This window comes from Bufo gargarizans, chromosome 4 (genome assembly GCF_014858855.1).
Source record: "Bufo gargarizans isolate SCDJY-AF-19 chromosome 4, ASM1485885v1, whole genome shotgun sequence".
In the NCBI taxonomy this organism is placed as follows: Eukaryota; Metazoa; Chordata; class Amphibia; order Anura; family Bufonidae; genus Bufo; species Bufo gargarizans.
Window position 1 is genome coordinate 471,494,317 of NC_058083.1, and position 25,848 is coordinate 471,520,164.

Below are 25,848 nucleotides of genomic sequence, written 5' to 3' on the forward strand. Positions count from 1 at the left end.
GGTTTGCAGCTGCCAGATTAAAGCTAGAAGACAAGAAATTTGAAGGCCTGAGATACCCGAAATCACCGATGGATGGCATCCACTGATCAATGTCAAATTTGCATGCATCCCTCTATTCGTCTGGGCCTTGTACAGTAGCTTTAGCAAACATTGTGAAATTTGTATCATTCTGGCCGGACGTTTGGGCCATCATGACACATCATTTTTGTACATTGCGTGTTTACTTTTCATAGTGTGGTGCCCTTACATATATCCCTCCTGAGTATTTAGGGTGTATGTACCCATTACGTTCCTCTACTTCTTCTGCAACTTGGCCTCTTCTTTTTGGGGTTGCCAAACCAAGACATTGGTCTGGGTAGCAGCTTATACAGATGCTGGCGCACAGATGGATTCTCTCTATGCTAAGCTAAAGGAAGGAAGGCCTTTGGTCTCTGACTCTAGCGGGGTCATTCTGGTTTGGAGAATCGATTGGGTTCCAGGCTCCAGGGCCATAGCGAGGGGTGGTGAGTGGGGCACATGTTCTGGACACAGAAGGTTGAGGGCACGCCCAGGGAGATCATTTACATGGGGAAGCAGGGAGCCGTCCTCTCCCTGCTTCACTGTTCCGCTGAGCTCTGGCGCTCCCCAGCTGGCCACACATCGCAATGGCGGGCTATGTGGGAGGAGCGGTGCAGGGCGGAAATCAGCAACCTACACAGAGAGCAGTGCAATGTATGTGACCGCATCGTGCTGCTGCTGGGAATGCCGGATGTAATCAGATCATCGGGGAAACAGGTGAGTTTTTTTTTTTTACTTTATTAATGGAGCTGGCGGGGGCCTAGGGGCACAGTTTGGGCATAACTACTATGAGGGGAGAACAATGTGGGCATTTCTACTTTGAGAGGGGCACAATGTGGGCATTACTACTGTGAGGAGGCACAATGCGGATATTACTACCGTGCAGGGGCATCGCTATAGGGGAAGCAGGGGAAGTGACTGCTTTGATGCTCGAACTCAGAAGAGAATCCAAGAAGAGGACTAAAAGATTTTATTGTCAGTGCTTTGTTTCTATTCTCTATGTGGATCATTGGTGCTCCATGGAAATCTGAAACTGCGCCTCAGGGTCGTTTAAACAGTTTTATGGCTATTTAGCATTAAGCGATATTCCCATTTACAGCATATCCACAGGCTAACAGTGTGTAAATAATAATAACAGCAACATCACAGGAACAGCATATTCAGAGAATTTATTATGGTGGTTTTTTTTCAAAGTGCATCAAAATACACCAAAAGCATGTATTAAATTGTATGTTCTATGTATTGTATGTAACTTTTTTTTCAAATATTTCAAATGCATTTCTTATTAATTTATCCTTTCCTTCATGTCCTTATTAGGGACACAGCATCTCCAGAATTGGGTTCATATATATTGAAATCTTGAATTCTAGATCTTTCATTGTGTGGTCTTATTTTCCGATTTTGGCGACAGTCTGAATGGCTTTAATCCACTCTTTCCGCTCTTCTGCGGATGCCGCTTGCAGGAAGTAATGCACTTCAGATGCTGTGATGATTTCAAAAAGATTCCCATCCGCTTCTTGCCTCTTTGCTGGTAAAAGCAAAAATATGAATTACCCAATATAGCTGATTAATATTATAAAATGTTTTTGTTTTTTAAGATGGAAACTACTATATATGTTGCAACTTTCCTGATTAAAGGGGTTTTTCACCCTCAGAGCTGACAGTCCCTAGGGTCCTAAAATAAAAACTCCACCGCTGGTCCCACCACTGCTCAGTTCCCAGGTGTTTCCAGTCCCTGCAGGACCAGGAAGCCGCTGGGTCCCATGACTTTTATATAACCGAACTGTTCCTCAATAGAAATGAGAAAATCATATGTGAGCACAAACTCAATGGATCTGATAAACAAGAACACACATGAACATAAATTGCAAATATTTTATTGATAAGTCACATAAAAGACGACCAAAAGTTAGACAGTAATAAATATATTGAATATGATGCAGTAATGTGGTGGCACTGCAAAACAGCGCCCCGCCAAGGTTACACAAGAATCGTTATATTCCCTAAGTCCATGTCTGAAATCACAGCAAGCATGAAACCAACACATATAACAAACACACATGAAAGTATTAAGGAACCGACCTTGGATCCTTGGTCCGCTCACCAAGGATCCAAGGTCGGTTCCTCAATACTTTGATGTGTGTTTGTTATATGTGTTGGTTTTATGCTTGCTGTGATTTCATATATGGGGGATGTAGGCGGCATATAATGACATCCGATGTTTGGATGTGTCATTTATACACTGCATCTATCTAATTGCTACTCTTGCAAGCATGCCAACACTTGCACTTTTATTAGAGCTCATGTCTCTTTCTGGCCTGTGGATGAGATAATTTATCTTGATAATAATTAGGCCATCTAGAGACATGGACTTAGGGAATATAACGATTCTTGTGTAACCTTGGTGGGGCACTGTTTTGCAGTGCCACCACATTACTGCATCATATTCAATATATTTATTACTGTCTAACTTTTGGTCGTCTTTTATGTGACTTATCAATAAAATATTTGCAATTTATGTTCATGGGTCCCATGACTGTTGTGGCCAATCACAGGCCTTAACAGTCACAATAGATTAAAGGCTATGTCACAGCCAGTGGCGTACATAGAGACGTAAGGGTCCCATAGCAAGGATCAAACCAGCCCCCCCCCCCCCCCCCCACACACACACACACAGGACATAAAGGTTTCTGTCTAGACCCTTTTCAATGACCCATGGGCCATTTTTCCACTGTCTCATTTGCTAAAAGTTGTTCCTTTAGAGGCTAGAGTCCTGACCACGTTTTTACCACCATGGTAGTTAAGCCCCTGGTCACAGCACAAGTTAGGACCCCAGGAGTTGTCGGATTCAAGGCTGTACAACCCCTTAATTATTTTTAAAAAAATGCAATAAGTTGCCGGGATGTTGGTAAAAATCAAAGTGTAAGCTATGAAGAAGTTACATGTGTTTTTTACAAACGTTTATAAGGTTGGCGTTTTTTGTGACACATTTTACTTTTATACTTTTTAAGTACAGTACAGACCAAAAGTTTGGACACACCTTCTCATTCAAAGAGTTTTCTTTATTTTCATGACTATGAAAATTGTAGATTCACACTGAAGGCATCAAAACTATGAATTAACACATGTGGAATTATATACATAACAAAAAAGTGTTAAACAACTGAAAATATGTCATATTCTAGGTTCTTCAAAGTAGCCACCTTTTGCTTTGATTACTGCTTTGCACACTCTTGGCATTCTCTTGATGAGCTTCAAGAGGTAGTCACCTGAAATGGTTTTCACTTCACAGGTGTACCCTGTCAGGTTTAATAAGTGGGATTTCTTGCCTTATAAATGGGGTTGGGACCATCAGTTGTGTTGTGGAGAAGTCAGGTGGATACACAGCTGATAGTCCTACTGAATAGACTGTTAGAATTTGTAAGTAAAGAAAAACGAGTGGCCATCATTACTTTAAGAAATGAAGGTCAGTCAGTCCGAAAAATTGGGAAAACTTTGAAAAGGGTCCCCAAGTGCAGTCACAAAAACCATCAAGGGCTACAAAGAAACTGGCTCACATGCGGACCGCCCCAGGAAAGGAAGACCAAGAGTCACCTCTGCTGCGGAGGATAGGTTCATCCGAGTCACCAGCCTCAGAAATCACAGGTTAACAGCAGCTCAGATTAGAGACCAGGTCAATGCCACACAGAGTTCTAGCAGCAGACACATTTCTAGAACAACTGTTAAGAGGAGACTGTGTGAATCAGGCCTTGATGGTAGAATATCTGCTAGGAAACCACTGCTAAGGACAGGCAACAAGTAGAAGAGACTTGTTTGGGCTAAAGAACACAAGGAATGGACATTAGACCAGTGGAAATCTGTGCTTGAGTCCAAATTTGAGATCTTTGGTTCCAACCACCGTGTCTTTGTGTGACGCAGAAAAGGTGAACGGATGGACTCTACATGCCTGGTTCCCACCGTGAAGCATGGAGGAGGAGGTGTGATGGTGTGGGGGTGCTTTGCTGGTGACACTGTTAGGGATTTATTCAAAATTGAAGGCATACTGAACCAGCATGGCTACCACAGCATCTTGCAGCGGCATGCTTTTCCATCCGGTTTGCGTTTAGTTGGACCATCATTTATTTTTCAACAGGACAATGACCCCAAACACACCTACAGGCTGTGTAAGGGCTATTTGACCACGAAGGAGAGTGATGGGGCGCTGCGCCAGATGACCTGGCCTCCACAGTCACCGGACCTGAACCCAATCGAGATGGTTTGGGGTGAGCTGGACCGCAGAGTGAAGGCAAAAGGGCCAACAAGTGCTAAGCATCTCTGGGAACTCCTTCAAGACTGTTGGAAGACCATTTCAGGTGACTACCTCTTGAAGCTCATCAAGAGAATGCCAAGAGTGTGCAAAGCAGTAATCAAAGCAAAAGGTGGCTACTTTGAAGAACCTAGAATATGACATATTTTCAGTTGTTTCACACTTTTTTGTTATGTATATAATTCCACATGTGTTAATTCATAGTTTTGATGCCTTCAGTGTGAATCTACAATTTTCATAGTCATGAAAATAAAGAAAACTCTTTGAATGAGAAGGTGTGTCCAAACTTTTGGTCTGTACTGTATATCAGAACATTCTTATAAAAAACAATCTTAGGGTCCATTCACACGTCCGTTGTTTCTTTCCGGATCAGTTCGTTTTTTTGCAGAACGGATGCGGACCAGTTGCGTACCTATTCATTTTCAATGGTCCTGAAAAAATTCGGACAGCACAATGTGTGCTGTCCGTTTCCGTTGTTCCGTTCCGCATGTTCGATAAAATATAAGACTTGTCCTATTATTATCCGCAAAAATTGGTTCCTGGTACAATACAAAGTCAATGGATCCGAAAAAAACGGATGACACGGAAACATTTTCAGGAACAACAGATCCGCAAAAAACGGACCAAAATTCGGGATATAGAAAAATACTGATGTGTGAATGGACCCTTATACCCAGAGTGTGCTGCCTACATTTAAAGAGGACCTCTGTCACCTCTCCTGATCTGCCTGTTATAATAGCTTCATGCATTCTCCATGTAATAACGATTCTGGAAGATCTATTCTTATGGCTCTAAGTTGTGCCATTCCTTTATTATTTGCACTAGAAGTTATGAATTAATTGCTAGCAGTCTGCAGTAAGGGTACAGAGAGGTGGTAACCAGTTGGGGGGGGGGGGGGCTGTACCTGCACAGACTCACTATCCAATCATTGCTGCCATTTTCATACTGTGCAGGGACACACCCCCAACTAGTTACCACCTCTCTGTACCCTTACTGCAGACTGCTAGCAATTTATTCACAATTTCTAGTAGAAATAATAAAGGAATAGCACAACATAGAGATATAAGAATAGATGCTCCAGAATTTTTATTACATGGGGAATGCATGACGCTATTAAAACAGGCATGTCAGGAGTGGTGAAAGGTCATTTTAAAAGTGGATTCATCCATTGTATTGATATCCCATCTTTTACCCTCAGATTTTGCACTCCGGTTTAGAGAAAAGTGCTGCAAAAAGGTATGGCCATACTGTGTCAATGCATCAGTGCCGGGTATAATAAAACTTCATAGCCCTTCTTTGCAATGACACTTTATAGCTGTGCTTGTACAGATCACACATCTATTAGTACCTCGACATAAAACCATGAGGGCAACTTACCTTCTACAGCAGTCACAACGCAGCCTCGCAAATGTATAGATCCCAATGGATCTTCATACCCCTGAAAAAAAGACATTGCTCAATGAAAAAAATTATATAAACATATACTTTTAAAGGGAACCTATCACCGGGATTTTGTGTATAGAGCTGAGGACATGGGTTGCTAGATGACCGCTACACATCTGCAATACCCAGTCCCCATAGCTCTGTGTGCTTTTATTGTGTAATAAAAACTATTTGATACATATGCAAATTAACCTGAGATGAGTCCTGTCTCTGACTCATCTCAGGAACAGGACTCATCTCAGGTTAATTTGCATATGTATCAAATCGTTTTTTTTTACACAATAAAAGCACACAGAGCTATGGGGACTGGGTATTGCGGATGTGCTAGCGGCGATCTAGCAACTCATGTCCTCAGCTCTATACACAAAATCCAGGTGACAGTTTCCCTTTAAATGCTCTGATAAAATAGTTTTGTACAATGCAACCATGTACATTGGGATTGTTTCAAAAACTGTGCCTCCTCCATGCCAGGGTATATATGCCTCAAAGGCAGCCTTATTACTACTGGGGGCTCTATACAGGGGGCTTATTACTACTGGGGGCACTAAGGGAGTCCTTATTACTACTGGAGGCTTTATTACTAGGAGGATGGATCCCCAGAATTGCCAAATCAGCCCTAGGGGATGCCTCAATGCAGAATTCAAGACTATGCTACAATGTCCAGGCATAGTTTATTTTTTCTTTTTGCACAGTTAATTAAACTTTTTTTTTTTGTGATACATACAGTAAGCCTTTATTTTTATGGCTACTTTATGCTAACATTTTTATTTTATTGGATATTAACATGGGAAAAATGTACAAAAAAAATTCATGCCTGTTTTTAACATTTACGTATTATTCTTAAAGCACATCTGTCAGCAGACTTGTACCTATGACACTGGCTGACCTGTTACATGTGCACTTGGCAGCTGAAGGCATCGGTGTTGGTCCCATGTTCATATGTGGCCGCATTACTAAGAAAAATTATATTTGAATATATGCAAATGAACCTCTAAGAGCAATGGGGGCATTGTCGTTGCATCTAGCGGCTCTGCACTCTCTGCAACTGCCATCCGCTCTGCAGTTTGATTGACAGGGCCAGGCGTGATGATGTTATCACTGCCTGCCTTCTTTTGTATTTTTTTGTATTTATTATTTATTTTACACATTGTGCCCACAATAAGGTCAGGCCTTTGGGGGACATTTTATCACTACTTTTCTTATATTGCTGATATCCCCTGTAACTAAATCTGACATATTGACACTAATTGCACATTGAATAAAGTCCCCTGACATGGACTGCAAAGTTGATCTGGGTCTGCTAAGACACAGCAACTCTTGCAGCAACCCAGCACCTGGAGGTCTTGTGATCGCCAAGATTGCACCAAAAAACACCAAAGGGACATTTTTCATGATATTTACTCTACTATTGTGGAGTGTAGGGGATTAGCTCTTTCCCAGGGGTTGCAAACACAGATACGCCTCTTGTTTGGGGGTCATTCGCACAGATATCTTCAGGACACCAAGTTTCAGATCCAAACCCTGTGCTTTATTGCGGCACATCCGCATGAACATAAACAATAATACAAAAATAACAAACACTTGCCCGGCTAGGCTCTAACTAAACAAATAGATGCCTGACTCACCTAAAGTGTAGCACAGTTCACACCCGTGATGAGATGCGGCTTTCTGAGCCCAACCTTCAGCCTCCCGGCTGTACAGCGCACAGTACGCCCACTGTCTCCAGATTAGTATTTCTTGTGGGGGATTGGGGCTCAATAGTCTGCCTGACTATGGCCCTGCGGCCCTCCCAGGCGTCGCCGCGTCCCCCAACTCCAGGCTACCACCCAGCCTCGTGGCCCCTCAGCCTTGCCTGGCTGAGACCACTCTCACAGAGCCTCCAGGCCTCTGTCACAGTCTCTGTCCCAAGACAACACTTCCCCCTTGCTGACACCCTGGGAGGTGCTTTATGCCAGCCCTTGTTATCTCCAGCTCGCCTCACCTGTGGTGGAATAGGGGTGTGGACCGCACTATCCACCCCTTCCTTTCCTCTAAGCTGCGTGAGACCTGTCACTGTCTCACATACCCCCTCCCTTTGTTCAAGCCCGTGAGGGTGAACACCTGCATAACCAAGGGAGGCTGGTGAGAGGGCATCCACCTGGCCTGGACGTGGGGAACAGCCACCCACCCTGCTCTTTGGCTGCTCCCAATAAGAACCGGCCCAGATTGGCTTTACAGCCACACTAAGTAACACAGTGTCAGCGAGCACTAGCTGCTGCTGACACAGAAAATTACCGGTTCTTATTTCACCGAGGCCAGGACCCTCGGTGACACGTACCTTCCCCTTGTTCTGCCAGACCCACGCCAGCAGAGCTTGGTTTATCACCCAAACTAGCCTCTTGCCCAATCTAATCTGCCTAACGGCCTCAAGTGCCCATCTCATGGCCAGACACTCTTTTTCCCTCTTTCCCGGGTGACAATGATGCACTCTTTGATCCCTCTCTCTTTTTTGATCCTCTGGCTCCTGTACATGCGCCTCATGTCTTTTCTTGGACTGCTGCCCCTCTTGACTGAACTGTTCCCAGTCATGGTCACGTCCCGACACTTTCTCCTTTGCTTTGCAGGGCTCCTTCAGCAGAGCATGCTTGCATCTACTCGCTTCTTTTACTTGCATCTGGGTCACTTCTTCCTTCTTTCCAGCAGTAGTTACCCCAGCTACAATGGTAGTTTCAGAGACCTCTGCTCCTTTAGTGGCTTTTTCCACTTTGGCAGCGGCTCCCTTTGGTTTAACTTTGGTCTCTGCAGCACCTGGGGACTTCACGTCAACCAACACATCGGCCTTAACTTTTTCAGCCTTTGTCTTCTCAAAGTCTCCAGTCTCTTTGACCGCCTTCTCACCCTTCTCGGACATGGCACCATACACTTGCCCTGTTAATGCCTCCCCCTCTTTCTCACCGAGGCAGGAGCCACCAGGGTTTTCAGCAGACTCCTCGTCTTCTGTCATTTTCTCCAGAGGCTCACCCAGGACACTGTTCTCCTTTTGGGGAGGAGTCAGGAGATACAGCCCATCGTAATAGCCCGGATCCAAAAACTGATCGTTCACCTCCTCGTACTTCTTCCCCAGCAGGCTGCTGGCTATTTGGAAGGCCTTGTAGGCAGAGGGGACGTCTTCCAGGCCTGGGCCACACGCTACCACGGGTTTGTGGTCTTCGGCATCCACATCAGCCCCATCAACTGGTTCAGCAGAAGCATCTTCCATCTTCTCTGCCACAGCCAGCACCCCAGTGCCACCATCTCCAGTCCCATTTTTAACAGGATCTGGCTTCATGACGTCTTGCAGAGAACTCCCCTCTTCAGGCTTCTCACCTTTCACCTGCTGCTCGAGAGCACCCTTCGATTTCTCCAACTCATCTTTTAAGCTCATGAGATTTTCCGTCTCTGCTCTGAGTTGCTTGTTCAGCCTCTCCAATTCAGCACGCTCACCAAGCGCGTCTTCCAGGGCTCTAGCCAAGGAGAGGGCCTTGGTCTCCTTTTTCCAAGCATCAGTCTCTGTTTGGTCACGTTTTTCACCATATCGAGCCGAGATGTATTTCACTTCAGCTAGGAGCCAGTCGAACTTCTCCTGTTTGCAGCTGTACTGTCGTGTCAGGTCATCTATAACTGCCTGGACATGGGCCTCAGACCCTAGGCTGACGTCACTCGACTTAATTCCCATCTCGTCAGATATAACTGTCTGGTTGCTACCGGTCACAGCACATAAGTCACCTATACCGCTCGTGTCATTATTAATTCTGACCTCTAGGAGCACCGATGAGCTAATCCCCCCCTGGGACACTTCCTTAGTAACCAACCAACCCTGTGGAGACTGCATTTCCACCTCTGGTACATGCGGTACACCCTCTAACCCCAGTGTATTTTCCTGTACTTTCAAACACTGAGCTGGAGCTGGGCTTTGCTCCACACTACTTATATGCATGTCTTCAAACCTTTTGATTAAGTCATATAGCGCTTCATGAAACATAGCAGAGGCAGAAAATAAAGTTTCATCATCATTTACATTTTTACCACCAGGGGGCGCTTCTCTCCTGACCACAACCTGCAACGAAACAGGTATATCACTCTCACCACATATTTCATATGACATATTTTCCTTATGCATTTCCGCACTTTTGTCACCATCACTTTTCACTTGACCAGCACCATTGTTTCCAATGGTCAATATTCTTTCCCCATGCCGGTCAAAGTGCAGCTCCCTTAGATCCTTACTTAAAGGGACAGGTACCGGTTCTGCAGGAGTTTCGTCACTATCTGCAGAAGTGTCTACCTTACCCCACAGCAATAAACCGATATCACGGCCCAACACTCCCTCATGCATGAGTGTATCTGTAACATCAAGTTCACCCGTCTCTGTTCTCATTGGAGTCTCACGCTCAGTGAAAATCAGTGGACAGTCCTTATCCGCACGACTGTCCAGCATCTTTACTATTCCACCAGTCTCAGGTTTCAACATTGTGCTACCCCTTACCCGGGCCAGCATGGGATCCCGGATCCTAGTCATCCCAAAAGCAGCTTTGGTCATGGGCAACTGAGGAAACACAGAAACCTTCTCCCCTGCCGGTTTCTGCGAGGGAGCAATCACAGCAGGCTTATCCGCCTGTTCAGACACAGTTTTTTCTCTGTGTGACTTATCACCTACCGGCCCAACAGGTAGCAACTGCCGCCTGCTCAATGTCACTGGGTCTGTTACACCCGGGAAAATCGGAACGGTCTTACCGATAGTCGTCACGGATTCGGCACTCACGGGAGATGAGGGGAGTCCAGGAATATCTCCAGCACGGTCATCACCCTTCTCCTTAATACAGTAGTTGCCACGGGAAACGCCTTGGCCTTGACTCCAGCCATTCTCCAGACAGTCACTCCATCCGCACCCTTTAAGACTTTGCGCACACGTGCAGGAAACACAGGATCTCCTGAGAGCTGCACCACTCTCCACCTCCTTTTCTTCCCGACGGTTGCCCTTGGCAACGGCATATCTTTGCTTTTTCTCAGTCGTTCCCAGCACACTGCCGACCTCTTGGAACTTTGTGCAGGGTCCATACAGCGTTAAGGACCCTCTAGTCAGGGCTAGCTGCAGCTGCGCCTCCAGATTGGCCTGCCTCAGCTGCTCGGTGAGATCCTCCATCCACCCCATAACAGACAGCCCAGGCACCAGAAAAATTTTCAGCGGCAAGTCCACGAACAGAGAGCCGGCCTCCAGGTGTCTCACTCTCAAGAGACAATTTCAGCATTCACAGTCTCTTTTGCATTGCAGACATTAAAGTTTCTTTCCCAGGGCTGCTGGCCCTTTAAATCCACACAGCAATTTCCTTTGCAACATAGCAGAATTCAGCAGCACCTGCTCTTGCCGTTGCCCCTAGCAACCAGTTATCTCCTTTCCGCAGGGACGCTTGCCCGTATCCTCCACCAAATGTAGGGGATTAGCTCTTTCCCAGGGGTTGCAAACACAGATACGCCTCTTGTTTGGGGGTCATTCGCACAGATATCTTCAGGACACCAAGTTTCAGATCCAAACCCTGTGCTTTATTGCGGCACATCCGCATGAACATAAACAATAATACAAAAATAACAAACACTTGCCCGGCTAGGCTCTAACTAAACAAATAGATGCCTGACTCACCTAAAGTGTAGCACAGTTCACACCCGTGATGAGATGCGGCTTTCTGAGCCCAACCTTCAGCCTCCCGGCTGTACAGCGCACAGTACGCCCACTGTCTCCAGATTAGTATTTCTTGTGGGGGATTGGGGCTCAATAGTCTGCCTGACTATGGCCCTGCGGCCCTCCCAGGCGTCGCCGCGTCCCCCAACTCCAGGCTACCACCCAGCCTCGTGGCCCCTCAGCCTTGCCTGGCTGAGACCACTCTCACAGAGCCTCCAGGCCTCTGTCACAGTCTCTGTCCCAAGACAACACTTCCCCCTTGCTGACACCCTGGGAGGTGCTTTATGCCAGCCCTTGTTATCTCCAGCTCGCCTCACCTGTGGTGGAATAGGGGTGTGGACCGCACTATCCACCCCTTCCTTTCCTCTAAGCTGCGTGAGACCTGTCACTGTCTCACAGGAGTTAAAAAGCCACAATTTATGTCACACACCATTTTTGCGACATAACTTGGGGTGTGGCAAAGGAGGGGGCATGTCTAGCAGGACCGGCACATTTATCTTCATTCATGCCAGTTTTCTGCCATGAATAAAGAAAGAAATCTACAAGAGCTGGTAGCCTGCCGCAACATACCTTTGGAGCATCTTCTGGCTGCGCAGGGGTATCAAGACAAGCAATGAAAATGCCAGTCTTGATAAATGTCCTATATGTGTACAGCAATCAGGAATTAAAAGATGGCAGCACACTGCCTCTGCCTTCTTTCTTCAGAGTTCGGCTCTCTAGACAAGCCCCACAATGGGCCTTTCTGGAAGGTTTTTGTCAGGGTTTCTGGACTAACTTTAGTGGGATTTAAAGGGGTTCCCGTACTTCAACAAATAGCATTTATTATGTAGAGAAAGTTAATACAAGGCACATATTGCTTCCTTTGCTGGCTGGATTCATTTTCTATCACATTATATAATGCTTGTTTCCATGGTTACAACCACCATACAATCCAGCAGCGGTGGTCGTGCTTCCACACTATAGAAAAAATAGCCTATGTGAACTCCCATGGTCCAGGGAGGCCGGCACTTTTTCCTATAGTGTGCAAGCACGACCATCACTGGTGGATTGCAGGATGGTCATAACCATGGAAACGAGAAGTGTATAATGTGATGGAATAATGAATCCAGCCAGCAAAGGAGGCAATATAGACAATCACAATACATTAGTAAGTGTCTTGTATTGACTTTCTCTACATGATAAACATAATAAATGCCATTTGCTGAAGTCAGACAATCCCTTTAACATGTCCTATTCTAGTGTTGAGAAATGTGTTTTGATTGATGCTTTTTAAAGGGGTATCCACAGGATAGGGGAATCCCACCAATCTTGAGAACGGGGGCCCTGTACCCTGTAGAGCCTCGCTGAAATGGAAGAATCGGTTGGTCGGAAATGCCTGCCACCGCTCCATTTATGTAAAATGGGAGCGCCGGAGATGGCCAAGTACAGAGCATTTCCAACCAACTGCTCCGTCCATTTCAGGGGGGAGGGTCCACATGGTACGGGATCTGTGTAGGTCCCAGCGGTAGGACCCCCACAAATCTGATAGTTATAACTTGTTATAACCAGAATACCCCTTTAATGTTCGATTAATGACTGAATATATAATAAAAATAGTTCAAAGTCTGAACAATTCTCTTACTGAGGCTGGATCATAGTAGTGCAGGTAAGCGGGGTCCTCTCTGAGGACAAATTTCCTCACTTTCCAGTTTTTCCTTCTGTGCCCCTATGATGAGTATTTCAGAAAAATATAAAGTTAAAATGTTTAGACATGGAATGCAAAATATATTGACATATACTGACACATAATTATTGCATATGGCATAACAAGATCCGTATGTACATGACCATGAAACAGCAGCTAGGGGGAAATAAGCCCATGAAAGTTGTCATTCTTTTGTAGACACAACCTAACGTGGATCTTTTTAGTAACCAATGCTTAAAGAACAAATGCTTTACTTATGAATAAATGAGCAGGATTAGGGTATTAGATTCATAGTCCATTCACAGCAAGACACAAATCAACAAGCACTACACAGGATAAGAATAACGAATCTAATCAAAGCAGCTTGCCGATGGTTTCCAAGGAGGAAAGGAAAATATTTCTACACTATGCAAGACTGAATGAGGCTCTCTCTCCAGGATCAACCCTATTAAACCAGGCATACTGCCTGGTAGGGCTCATCATGCTGATTAAAACTATTTCTTTATTTTGTATGTATGATAAACCACTGCAGAGAGATCTGCATTTTATTCATATGCAAATGAGCACATTCGAGCACCAGGAGGTGGGACTGCATCCTTGGACCACTGTGCTGAAGTCTATCCCTGTCAATCAGAGCATTACAAAGCAGTGCTCAAAGGATTCAGCTCCGCCTCCTGGCGCTCAAACTTGATGATTTGCATATGACTAGAAATGCAGATATCTCTGCAGCTGTTTAGCATACAGACCAAACAAAGATATAGTTTTAATTAGCATGATGAGCCCTACCAGGCAGCATGCCTGGCTTAATAGGGTTGTACCTGGCGACAGAGCCTCTTAAATGAAGTGGCTACTATAGAGGCCTTGAGAAGGTTGCCCAAGTCTGGTTGGACCTATCCCCTTTGTTATTGACTGCATGTGTAATTCCAGACACAAGGATGATCTTTATTGCATTTTAGTCTCTATTAGTATGTTATCATGTGCTTCTTGACAATGGTTGTCCACTTTGGACAGTCTTTTTTGGTTAAATAAACCCAGACAACATTGCACTACTGAATCCTCCAATGATCAGCTGTAAGTTCTTAGGAAATCCAACAACAACTGTTCAATTACTCTGTAGCACCACCACAGGTGAAGCAAAGTATTACACAGTGCCCATTAAAATCAATACAGACCATCAAGAGTGACACTCTTTTCAACCAATTTACCCTCTAAGTAATAGCTGATTATCCTGAATATGGGACTCTATCCTCTGTTGCCTTAAAACTGGTTGTTGGAAAATTGGATTTTCTAAACCAGGCAACCCCTAAAGGTGAATTTATGTGACAGTATGTAAATTAAAGACCTTGGAACCTAGTACGAAAATGCCTGAAAAGTGGCTCTCGCACATTACCTCTAAATGGTCACCTTCTAAAGGAATGTTGGAACACTTGGGTAGACATATCATATGTGCAATCTCCCGACCAAGGACCCCACTACCTATAAAATCACAATTAGAGTACTTCCTACTGCTTAGGACTTTGCATGTCAGGGGCTACAGTAATTATTCACCTAGTTTACAAATGGATTGAGGCCATCAAAGAACCTGACTCACAGATTAGGGTTTTGCTACACTGTTCCAAGGGTGGTGATCTGCGATGAGCACTCTACTATTTAACATTTAGCTAATTTACTCTATGCACAATTAGAGCGCAAGGAGAATGCACAGGGCCCTCTGTTGCCCATGCTGTCTTCGGTGGGTGATGTAATTTGCATGTGTCACCTTTTAATATTAGATTTAATATAGATTTGGTGGTATATAAAAACACAGCATACATATCATTTCAAAATGTCACAGAAAGAAGAAGTGAATATGTGTGACTGCAGAGGGTCCCTCACCTCCCACTCAGGAAACAACCACTTGTTTATTCCTATTTGTGAAACCATTAGTCATTTTTGGTATTAACTAGTGTTGATCGAGCACCAAAGTGCTCAGGGTCTCTGGCTGAACACATCGAGTATAATGGTAGTCAATGGCAGAACCCAAGCATTAAACCAGACACCCCCTGCTCTGAAGAGGGGAGGGTGCCTAGTTCATAGGAAAAGGTCAGAAAATGATGGAAACACCACCTAAATGGTTCGGGGAACAGCATGGGGAGGATGTCTGGATGCATCTTGGACTCCCAGGTCATGGTTGGGAACTATGTTGTCCAAGTAGTACACCACTTTTACAGACTGGCAATAATATGCACCAAATTGAAGATAAAATAGATTTTAGAGGAAAAATTTATAGGAAACATTCTTTCCTGTATATTTACAGGAATGAGGGCCTCATTCACATTGTGGTAAAATAGTTCAGGTAGTGGGACTCCTACACTCATAAAGCCTATGCACTAATTCAAAGGGCTGCCAAAAATTACAAGGAACCGGCACTCCAATACACCCTTTGTTACACATCAAGGAGGGCATCATACTGTCAATGGCCTCGGTGTGTGCCACGACATTTTGCTGGTTGCCGGTGGCAACTTGTTTTTATGCATGTGTGTGCGCTTTCCCTTTTAGGATGTTTCCTTTCCCTACTTTTGTGTGCACAGGGTTAAGGTGTGCTTGGTGGGTGTGACCTCAGGCCTCCTATATGTTGGTGTGGTGGAGCCTGAGTGTCAGTTTGGTTTGTTTGTCAGCTTGGTGTGGAGCTCTGCTCCAGGGTTGAATGATACTGTCTGTGTGAGCTATCCTTATTTGTTATTTTGTATTTCTTGCTTTGTCTGTTGTCCCCTCCGGTGTGTTTCTGTCATTACTCCCCCCACCTGGTGTATGTAGTTATGGTGCGGGTTTTGCTTGGAGGTTTGATTGTTGTATGAGGCTCCGCAAGGGGCATGCTTTCCCGTAGGGGTTTAAGCGAAGACTCGCCTGTGGGCTTTTCCAGCTTGGAGCCACCTTCCATCATGGCTACGGCAGGTAAGTGAGGATTGCATAGTTATGTTACTGTGTAACTTACCTGCCGTACTGTTTAGCCCATAGCCTTCTATCCTGCTTGTCACTGGGCCGTTTGAGACACCATTCATCCGTGGTGTTGGATAAATGGCTGGTCTCTGCCCTGTCATTAGGCCTAGGGCTTTGTAGGGATAGCAGGGTCAAAGGTTGGCGAGCATGAGCCCCCTTACCTTCTGAGGCGGCTCATGCGGTAGGAGTCTAAGGTGAGTTCAGGGTTGCGCTAGGTGGTGACTTTTTTGTTATGTATATAATTCCACATGTGTTAATTCATAGTTTTGATGCCTTCAGTGTGAATCTACAATTTTCATAGTGATATAAATAAAGAAAACTCTTTGAATGAGAATGTGTCCAAACTTTTGGTCTGTACTGTATATATATATATATATGTGTATTTTTTTTTGTAATGACACATTTATTTTGTGCCATACACTTTTTACAATTACTAAAAAATATTTAAATTGAATCTCTATCTCTGAAATGTTTCTGCCAGGATTCAAACTCCCAACTTGGTACATTAGAGGCAAGGACCTTATCCACTAAGCTATAAAGCTAAATGCTAAACTGTGTCAGAAAAACCTAATAGGTGTATAGTGTAGTGGTTAACATCCTTGCCTCTAATGTAGGCTGGGAGTTCAAATCCTGGCGTAAACATTTCAGAAATAGAGATTACATTTATATATATTTTTTTAGTAATTGTAAAAAATGTATGGCACAAAATACTTCTGATATATATGAATGCATAATATTTGGGAAAAAACTACTGATATTTTAATCCATAATATATTTACATATATTATAATTTAAATGTATAATAATATATGTAAATATATTATGGCTAAAAATGTATATAATATATATAAATGTTTCTGACAGGATTCGAACTTCCAACATTGTACAGTAGAGGCAGGGATGTTAACCACTTACACTATACAGCTGTAAGTTAACCTGCACGAAATATAAAATAAGTCTTCTGCTGAATAGAAACTGTCACTACATCAGAAACTACTATGAGGTTTTTCTGACACAGTTTAGCATTCAGCTTTATAGCTGAGTGGATAAGGTCCTTGCCTCTAATGTACAAGGGATTGGTAGTTCAAATCCCAGCAGAAACTTTTCAGAAATAGATGCTAAATTACATTTAAATATACAGACTCTAGCATTGCGCACGAGCACACGCGATGTTCGGCCGAGCATGCTCGATCAACACTAATGATTATTTTACATACACTACATGACCAAAATAATCTAGACACTTGAACATCAAATTCACATTTATCTTATTCCAAATTCATGGACTTTACTATTTGGTCACTCTTTAGGGAAGCATTACTGAGAGGATTTTTATCCATAAACTCAAAAACATTATTGAGGTAGGGGCACTGATGTTTCAAGCTGAAGCCTGGAATGCTATATACTGTACATTTCAAGTCAACTCACTGGAATTTGATGGGATTGAAGTTAAGAGCAGTCATGTTAAATTCAGCAAACCATTTTTAGTTTTCCAGGACTTTTTAACTGATACCAAGCACAGCCACTACACAATTTATGGCATTGTGCTTGGTGAACTGATTTAAGGAAGCAGTGCTACTGCGACCCCCAGTGCCTACTCAAACAGCTGATCAGCAGGGGTCTTAGGTGTTGGATTCCCACCAATCAGATACTGATGACCTATCATCAGTTAAAAAAAATCCCCGAAAAACCCTTTTAAAAGGACTGTTGGAATCCTGAAGATTTTCCTCAAACTGCACTCCAATGATTTTTTTTTCCCACCGCCTGAATTCTAGGAATGCAATTTGTCTTATTTCAGCTCAGTTGAATCCATATATTGTCACCAAGTCATGTTATCCCACAGTCTGTCTACCAGACCTTGCTTTTCTGTGTTAATCTGTTTGTCAGTCAATCCTGTGTGACTTCCTGTGAATTACAAATCTCCCCTCGTAGCTCTCAACCCTGTTCTCCCCATTTTCTTTGTTCCACTGTATGTGACCTCTTACATACAATGCTGTTAAAAATATCATTTGTGCCTTATGTAAGGCTACTTTCACACTAGCGTTCGTCGGTCCGCTCGTGAGCTCCGTTTGAAGGGGCTCACGAGCGGACCCGAACTCAGCCGTCCAGCCCTGATGCAGTCTGAATGGAGTGGATCCGCTCAGACTGCATCAGTCTGGCGGCGTTCAGCCTCCGCTCCGCTCGCCTCCGCACGGACAGGCGGACAGCTGAACGCTGCTTGCAGCGTTTGGGTGTCCGCCTGGCCGTGCGGAGGCGTGCGGATCCGTCCAGACTTACAATGTAAGTCAATGGGGACGGATCCGTTTGAAGATGCCACAATATGGCTCAATCTTCAGGCGGATCCGTCCCCCATTGACTTTACATTGAAAGTCTGGACGGATCCGTACGAGGCTATTTTCACACTTAGCTGTTATATGCTAAAATAATGCAGACGGATCCGTTCTGAACGGAGCCTCCGTCTGCATTATTATGATCGGATCCGTTCAGAACGGATCCGATCGAACGCTAGTGTGAAAGTAGCCTAAGGGAACAGGAGAGCAGTGATATCATAGGTGAGTCCCAACAGTGATTAGCTGCAGAGCTATAACCTTCCCCTGACTCACATTAACTGTCTAAGTGTCTATATTATCTATGTGTGCTGTGTGCAGAATCTACAGTGTATTGTTATGACAAGCATCCTCACACTGCTCTTCCCTGCTGACAGGGAGAAACCTATCACAAGCAGTAGGCAGAGATGAGGTGGGGGTTGGAACAAACAGGGTTATCATGTGCTTCATATACTTAAGTATTATTGTGTACATACTGACCTGCTTCAGTAAACATCCTTGCTTCACTATTATTCCTCGGAATTCCTCTTTGACAATTGCATCATCATCGCTAGAGTTGTCTTCACAGAAAAATCCACTATCTGGCTGCACAGAGGAAACCACAGAAGATACTGAGAACATTCTAATGAGTCAGGTTTCAGTTTTAAACTGTGAAAAATGTCAGACTGAATGACATTTTAGCAATGATTGACATATACAGTTGCAAGAAAAAGTATGTGAACCCTTTGGAATGATATGGATTTCTGCACAAATTGGTCATAAAATGTGATCTGATCTTCATCTAAGGCCTCATGCACACGACCGTTGTGTGCATCCGTTGCCGTTGTGCCGTTTTCCGTTTTTTTTAGCGGACCCATTGACTTTCAATGGGTCCGTGGAAAAATCGGAAAATGCACCGTTTTGCAGCCGAGGCCGTGATCCGTGTATCCTGTCCGTCAAAAAAATATGACCTGTCCTATTTTTTTGACGGACAACGGTTCACGGACCCATTCAAGTCAATGGGCCCGTGAAAGAACACGGATGCACACAAGATTGGCATCCGTGTCCGTGATCCGTGGCCGTAGGTTGCTTTCATACAGACGGATCCGAAGATCCGTCTGCATAAAAGCTTTTTCTGATCTAAGTTTTCACTTCGTGAAAACTCATTTCCGACAGTATATTCTAACACAGAAGCGTTCCCATGGTGATGGGGACGCTTCTAGTTAGAATACACTGCAAACTTTGTACAAGACTGCCCCCTGCTGCCTGTCAGCACCCGATCTCTTACAGGGGGATATGATAGCACAATTAACCCCTTCAGGTGCGGCACCTAAAGGGGTTAATTGTACTATCATATTCCCCTGTAAGAGATCAGGGCTGCCAGGCAGCAGGGGGCAGACCCCCCCCCCCAGTTTGAATATCGTTGGTGGCACAGTGTGCCCCCACCATCGCCCCCCCTCCCTCCCTCTATTGTATTAAATCGTTGGTGGCACAGTGTGCCAACCACCATTGTCCCCCCTCCCTCCCTCTATTGTATTAAATCGTTGGTGGCACAGTGTGCCAACCACCATCGCCCCCCCCCCTCCCTCTATAGCAGTAACATTGGTGGCAGTGTGCGGTCTCAACAGTAGAAGATTCATACTTACCTGCTTGCTGCTGCGATGTCTGTGAACGGCCGGGAGCTCCTCCTACTGGTAAGTGACAGTTCTTTAGCAATGCGCCGCACAGACCTTTCACTTACCAGTAGGAGGAGCTCCCGGCCGGACACAGACATCGCAGCAGCAAGCAGGTAAGTATGAATCTTCTACTGTTGAGACCGCACACTGCCACCAATGTTACTGATCTGATCTCTTACAGGGGAATATGATAGTACAATTAACCCCTTTAGGTGCCGCACCTAAAGGGGTTAATTGTGCTATCATATCCCCCAGTAAGAGATCGGGTGCTGCCAGGCAGCAGGGGGCAGTCTTGTACAAAGTTTGTAGTGTATTCTAACCTGAAGCGTCCCCATCACCATGGGAACACCTCTGTGTTAGAATATACTGTCGGATCTGAGGTTCACGAAGTAGCTCATATCCGACAGTATATTCTAACATAGAGGCGTTCCCATGGTGATGGGGACGCTTCAAGTTAAAATATACCATCGGATTGGAGAAAACTCCAATCCGATGGTATAAAAGAACTCCAGACTTTACATTGAAAGTCAATGGGGACGGATCCGTTTGAAATGGCACCATATTATGTCAACATCAAACGGATCCGTCCCCATTGACTTGCATTGTAATTCAGGACGGATCCGTTTGGCTCCGCACGGCCAGGCGGACACCAAAACGACTTTTTTTTCATGTCCGTGGATCCTCCAAAAATCAAGGAAGACCCACGGACGAAAAAACGGTCCAGTTCTGGGTTTGCTTTTCACAAGAAGCATTGCCTGATAGGAATGATGCCTCGCACAAAAGAGCTCTCAGAAGACCTACAATTAAGAATTGTTGACTTGCATAAAGCTGGAAAGGGTTATAAAAGTATCTTCAAAAGACTTGCTGTTCATCAGTCCACGGTAAGACAAATTGTCTATAAATGGAGAAAGTTCAGCACTACTGCTACTCTCCCTAGGAGTGGCCGTCCTGTAAAGATGACTGCAAGAGCACAGCGCGACTGCTCAATGAGGTGAAGAAGAATCCTAGAGTCAAAAGTCTCTGGCATATGCTAACATCCCAAGAATATTGCTGAACTAAAACAGTTCTGTAAAGAGGAAAAGTCAAGAATTACTCCTGACTGTTGTTCACATCTGATCTGGAACTACAGGAAACGTTTGGTTGCAGTTATTGCTGTCAAAGGAGGTTCAACCAGTTATTAAAGCCAAGGGTTCACATACTTTTTCCACCTACACTGTGAATGTTTACATGGTGTGTTCAATAAAAACATGGTAACATTTAATTCTTTGTGTGTTATTAGTTTAAGCAGACTGCGATTGTCTATTGTTGTGACTTAGATGAAGATCAGATCACATTTTATGACCAATTTGTGCAGAAATCCATATCATTCCAAAGGGTTTACAAACTTTTTCTTGCAACTGTATGTTGTTCATAGTTAACAGTTTTTTTGGGATGCCTTTTTTGTGGTCAAATGAAGAACATTGGAATGTACTCTGTGTACCCCAGTTACTTATGGTCTTACGTTTATGCATGTATTGCAAATAAATAAAAGGGGTTGTGCACTGTTGTACGAGTGTGTGTGTTTGGCAAACCTGCGAAGGGAAAAATACCTGCTTTCTGATATTGGCTCCCAGCTCCTTCTCTCTGGCCTCCACTGCTCCACTCAGGTCCCTGGATGTAAACTTCTGGTTTGACGCTGCTGCAGCCGATCTCTGGCAGTTGATACATGGTCACATGACACAACGGGAGCATGTCACCACAGGGACAACCAGGGACCAAGTGGAGCAGCAGAGGCCAGAGAGGGAAGGAGCCGGGAGCCAGCGTCAGGAAAGGTAAGGTTAGTATGCTTCTCTTAACAGGCCTGCCCAGGAGGAGCGTTTGCCAAACCTTCTGCCCAAACATGCATAACCCCTTTAAATATTGGTGTAGATTTATTGCCAGTGTTAACTTAGACTAGGCAGTCTCAAACTGTGCCAGATATATCACATTGGCTGATGCTGGGGGGATAAATCTGGCTCATCTTTAGACTGTCTAACTTTATATCACATTTGTTGGCTTAGTTTACTTAAAAATAATGGCGCACATTTTTCCCTTATCAGTAATTAGCGATGTATACACATTTATACTACACAGGGAAAGATGTCAACCACTGAGATGGAGCAGCTGTGCATTCAGTAAACATGGGGGAATAAAATGTGTTTTCCGACTTCTCTCCCCATTATATTTTACTGTTGGAGAACTTGGAGACGGCTGCACCCACTAGCTACTGTGTTGCTGCACCCTATGGCCTCTTTCAGACGGGCATTGTGGGAAAAGGTGCGGGTGCGTTGCGGGAACATGCACGATTTTTCAGCGCAAGTGCAAAACTGTCATGCGTTTTGCAAGCGTGTGTGAAAAATCTCGCATGTTTAGTACACAAACCCAAACTTCTTCACAGAAGTTCGGGCTTGGGATCGGTGACCTGTAGATTGTATTATTTTCCCTTATAACATGGTTATAAGGGAAAATAATAGCATTCTGAATACAGAATGGATAGTAAAATAGCGCTGGAGGGGTTAAAAAAAATAAAAAATTATTTAACTCGCCTTATCCACTTGCTCGCGTAGCCAGCATCTCTCATGTCTCTTTCTTTGCTGATTGTAGTCAAGGACCTGTGGTGACGTCACTCCGGTCATCACATGGTCCGTCACATGATCTTTTACCACAGGTAAAAGATGATCTAGTCACCACAGGTTCTTGACTACAATCAGCAAAGAAAGAGACAGGAGAGATGCCGGCTACGCGAGCAAGTGGATTAAGGTGCGTTAAATAATTTTATTTTATTTTTAACCCCTCCAGCGCTATTTTACTATCCAGTCTGTATTCAGAATGCTATTTTCTCTTATAACCATGTTATAAGAGAAAATAATAATGATCGGGTCTCCATCCCGATCGTCTCCTAGCAACCGTGCGTGAAAATCGCACCGCATCCGCACTTGCTTGCGGATGCTTGCGATTTTCACGCAACCCCATTCACTTCTATGGGGCCTGCGTTGCGTGGATTATCGCACCGCAACGCACAATTTAGAGCAGGCTGCGATTTTCACGCATAAGTGATGCGTGAAAATCACTGCTCGTGTGCACAGCCCCATAGAAATGAATGGGTCCAGATTCAGTGCGAGTGCAATGCGTTCACATCACGCATTGCACCCGCGCGGAATACTCGCCCGTGTGGAAGGGGCCTATGAGTACCATTACTCAAGACAGTTAGAGTTGGGACTCATGAACATGACTGTATATTGTATCTGCGGAAAACGGACCACACACGGATGTCATCTGTGTGCTCTCCATATCCGTGTGTCTGTTCCGCAAAAGGATAGAACCACAAAATGTTGACCATGGACCAATGACATCATAGGGTCTGCCCAAAAAAAAGACAGATGCAACATGGAGGTGTTTTGCAGACGGCAAAATGCATACAGTGTGCATCAGGCCTTATACTACATTTAGGCTACCTGCACATGAATGCGGGTGAATTCACATCACAAATCCACTGCATTTATGCAGCATATATCCGCACCAAAATCCACAATGTCTAACAGCGGTTTTTGGTGCGAATTAGATGTGGTTTTGTCGCAGATCTCACCCTTCCCTTGAAAAGAGTGAAATCCACAGCTAAAACTGCAAACATAATTGACATGCTGGAGATTTTGAAATGAGCAATGCAGGTCAATTTCTGTATGAAAAAAATCTGAAAAGTGTATATAAGATTAGTGTAATCTCATACACTTTGCTGGTATTGTAATACGCTGTGTTTTTTCTGCACAGGAATCCGTGCAGAAAAACGGAATGTATTTCGCAACGTGTGCAGGTGGACTTAATGGGAGTAGGGGTAATCTGGGTTAAAGGGGTTTCTTAAAAAATAAAAATACAATACTAATAATCTATTTAATCCACTGCCTCTCTAGTGGTCCCCACCATCACCAATACTACATTTTTCCTGCAATGACCCACATTTCCCCAGACAGCTGGACCTGCAGTGATCATTAAGCCAGCTTCATTAAAAATAAGAGGTGATTTACAATACTGTGACAAATCCCTTTATACAGAGGATCGGTCAGTTCTCTTGACATGTATGTTTTTGTAAGTTTAGTAAAACTTGTATTCTTCATGAAAATAAAAATATTTTCTTAGAACTCCACATTGTTTCATCCTTCTGTTATAGTTTACGACAGTGACGCCCTACCTACAGCCCGTGGGACAAATCCGGCCCGTGAAGCTGTGTAATGCGGCCCGTGCGACTCCCTGGAAAAAGTCTATGGTGTACTAATATGCCTTAGACTTTTCCCCCACATTCATCAGTGCAGTGAGTGCTGTGAACGGCACAGGCAGCGCAGCGATGCTGCCTGTGCCTGAAATAACCAATAGCAAAGCTCCTTACAGCAAGGTTGGTATAGGAGCACGCCGGAGCGATACAGGTCCTGCAGCAGGGGAAGCTGGCAGGAGCTGGGAGGAGGAGGGGCCGGCTCTAGGGGTGGCTTTTGTAAGGAGAGCGGGGCGCGCTGACAGAGGACCTTGGGAAACATGAAAGGGCCGCTGGAGAGGTAAGGAGCCGTGGACTCCTGTGACTGGTTCCTGGTGACCCTGCTCCCCCCTCCTCCTGTCACTCCACTAGTGACCCTGCTCCCCCCTCCTCCTGTCACTCCACTAGTGACCCTGCTCCCCCCTCCTCCTGTCACTCCACTAGTGACCATTGCTCCCCCACAGGAAAGAAGCTGAAAAGACTCCACCGACTATGATGGGATCTGTTCTGAATCCTGTCTTTTTACCAGACCCAAAAGTGCTGCATGCAAGGCTTTTTTGTCTGATCTTTCGACAGAATCTGCAACAGAGGCTCCAAATGCAGCCTCCAACCCCACTAGGTTTGAAGGCCTACATATTATGTATTCTAGTAATGCTCACACGTGCCCCCTCACAGTGTTTGCATTTCTTTCTGGCAAAGCTACCTGGTTCTGGCCTGCGAAATTTATACCATGTCTGACGAAAAATGGTTGGGCACCACTGGTTTAAGATAATATGAATTGTAATTACTTACAAAGTAATATAAGGCCTCAGTAGTATCAAGGAATGTTGTTTCTGCCAAGCTTTCAGCTGCATTTTTTGACACATCCCCTGCAGGCTGAAGGTGACCTTCATTGAGCATGGAGGAGGCCAAGACAAGTCCCTCTTGGCGGTTTCTGACTGATTTACTGGCTTCTAACCAATCAATTACACAAGTACCTGAAATGAAATGAAAAATATTAGACACATAAAAATAAAACGCAGAAATGTCTTACATGTGTACTATGTAAGTACCTGCTTACACAGGCTGTTCTCCTGAGGTTTTCCAAATCTTGCGAGAACAGCTTGTCTTCTCCCTGGATGTGAAGTGGTCGCAGCGATTGGACAACATCACAGACAGGGAGAAGAAGATGCCCACTAAGGAGAGCTGAGGTCTCCTCCTCCTTGTATCTCTGATACCCACTAGCAAAATAGGCGCCAGAACAGAGGCAGGGGGCACAGAGGGCACACATTGATGTGTTCTAAAACATTTGACTGGTAGTGTACTTGAGTATACCGCTGAGCGGAAATTCTTGTAGAGTCTCATTTGGAGACTATATCACTGGGCCTCGTCTCTGTTCATTCCTGCAGTCTCGCTATCTTCCTGGATCACACATTTGACCATCTTTGTAATAGGGAATTGT

General features: G+C 44.6%; 1 protein-coding gene across 1 annotated transcript in view; it reads right to left on the minus strand.

Moving 5' to 3' along the window:
* Positions 1-1,207: 1,207 nt before the first annotated feature.
* Positions 1,208-25,848, minus strand: part of LOC122936155 (pleckstrin-like) — a 57,302-nt gene continuing 32,661 nt past the window's right edge. Inside the window, exons 5-9 of the mRNA XM_044292212.1 lie at positions 25,200-25,384; positions 18,972-19,076; positions 13,123-13,206; positions 5,741-5,801; positions 1,208-1,585 (exon numbers count right to left, since the gene is read on the minus strand). Of these exons, the coding sequence (XP_044148147.1) occupies positions 1,446-1,585; positions 5,741-5,801; positions 13,123-13,206; positions 18,972-19,076; positions 25,200-25,384 (575 nt within the window). The 3' untranslated portion in view covers positions 1,208-1,445. The remainder of the gene's footprint in view (positions 1,586-5,740; positions 5,802-13,122; positions 13,207-18,971; positions 19,077-25,199; positions 25,385-25,848) is intronic.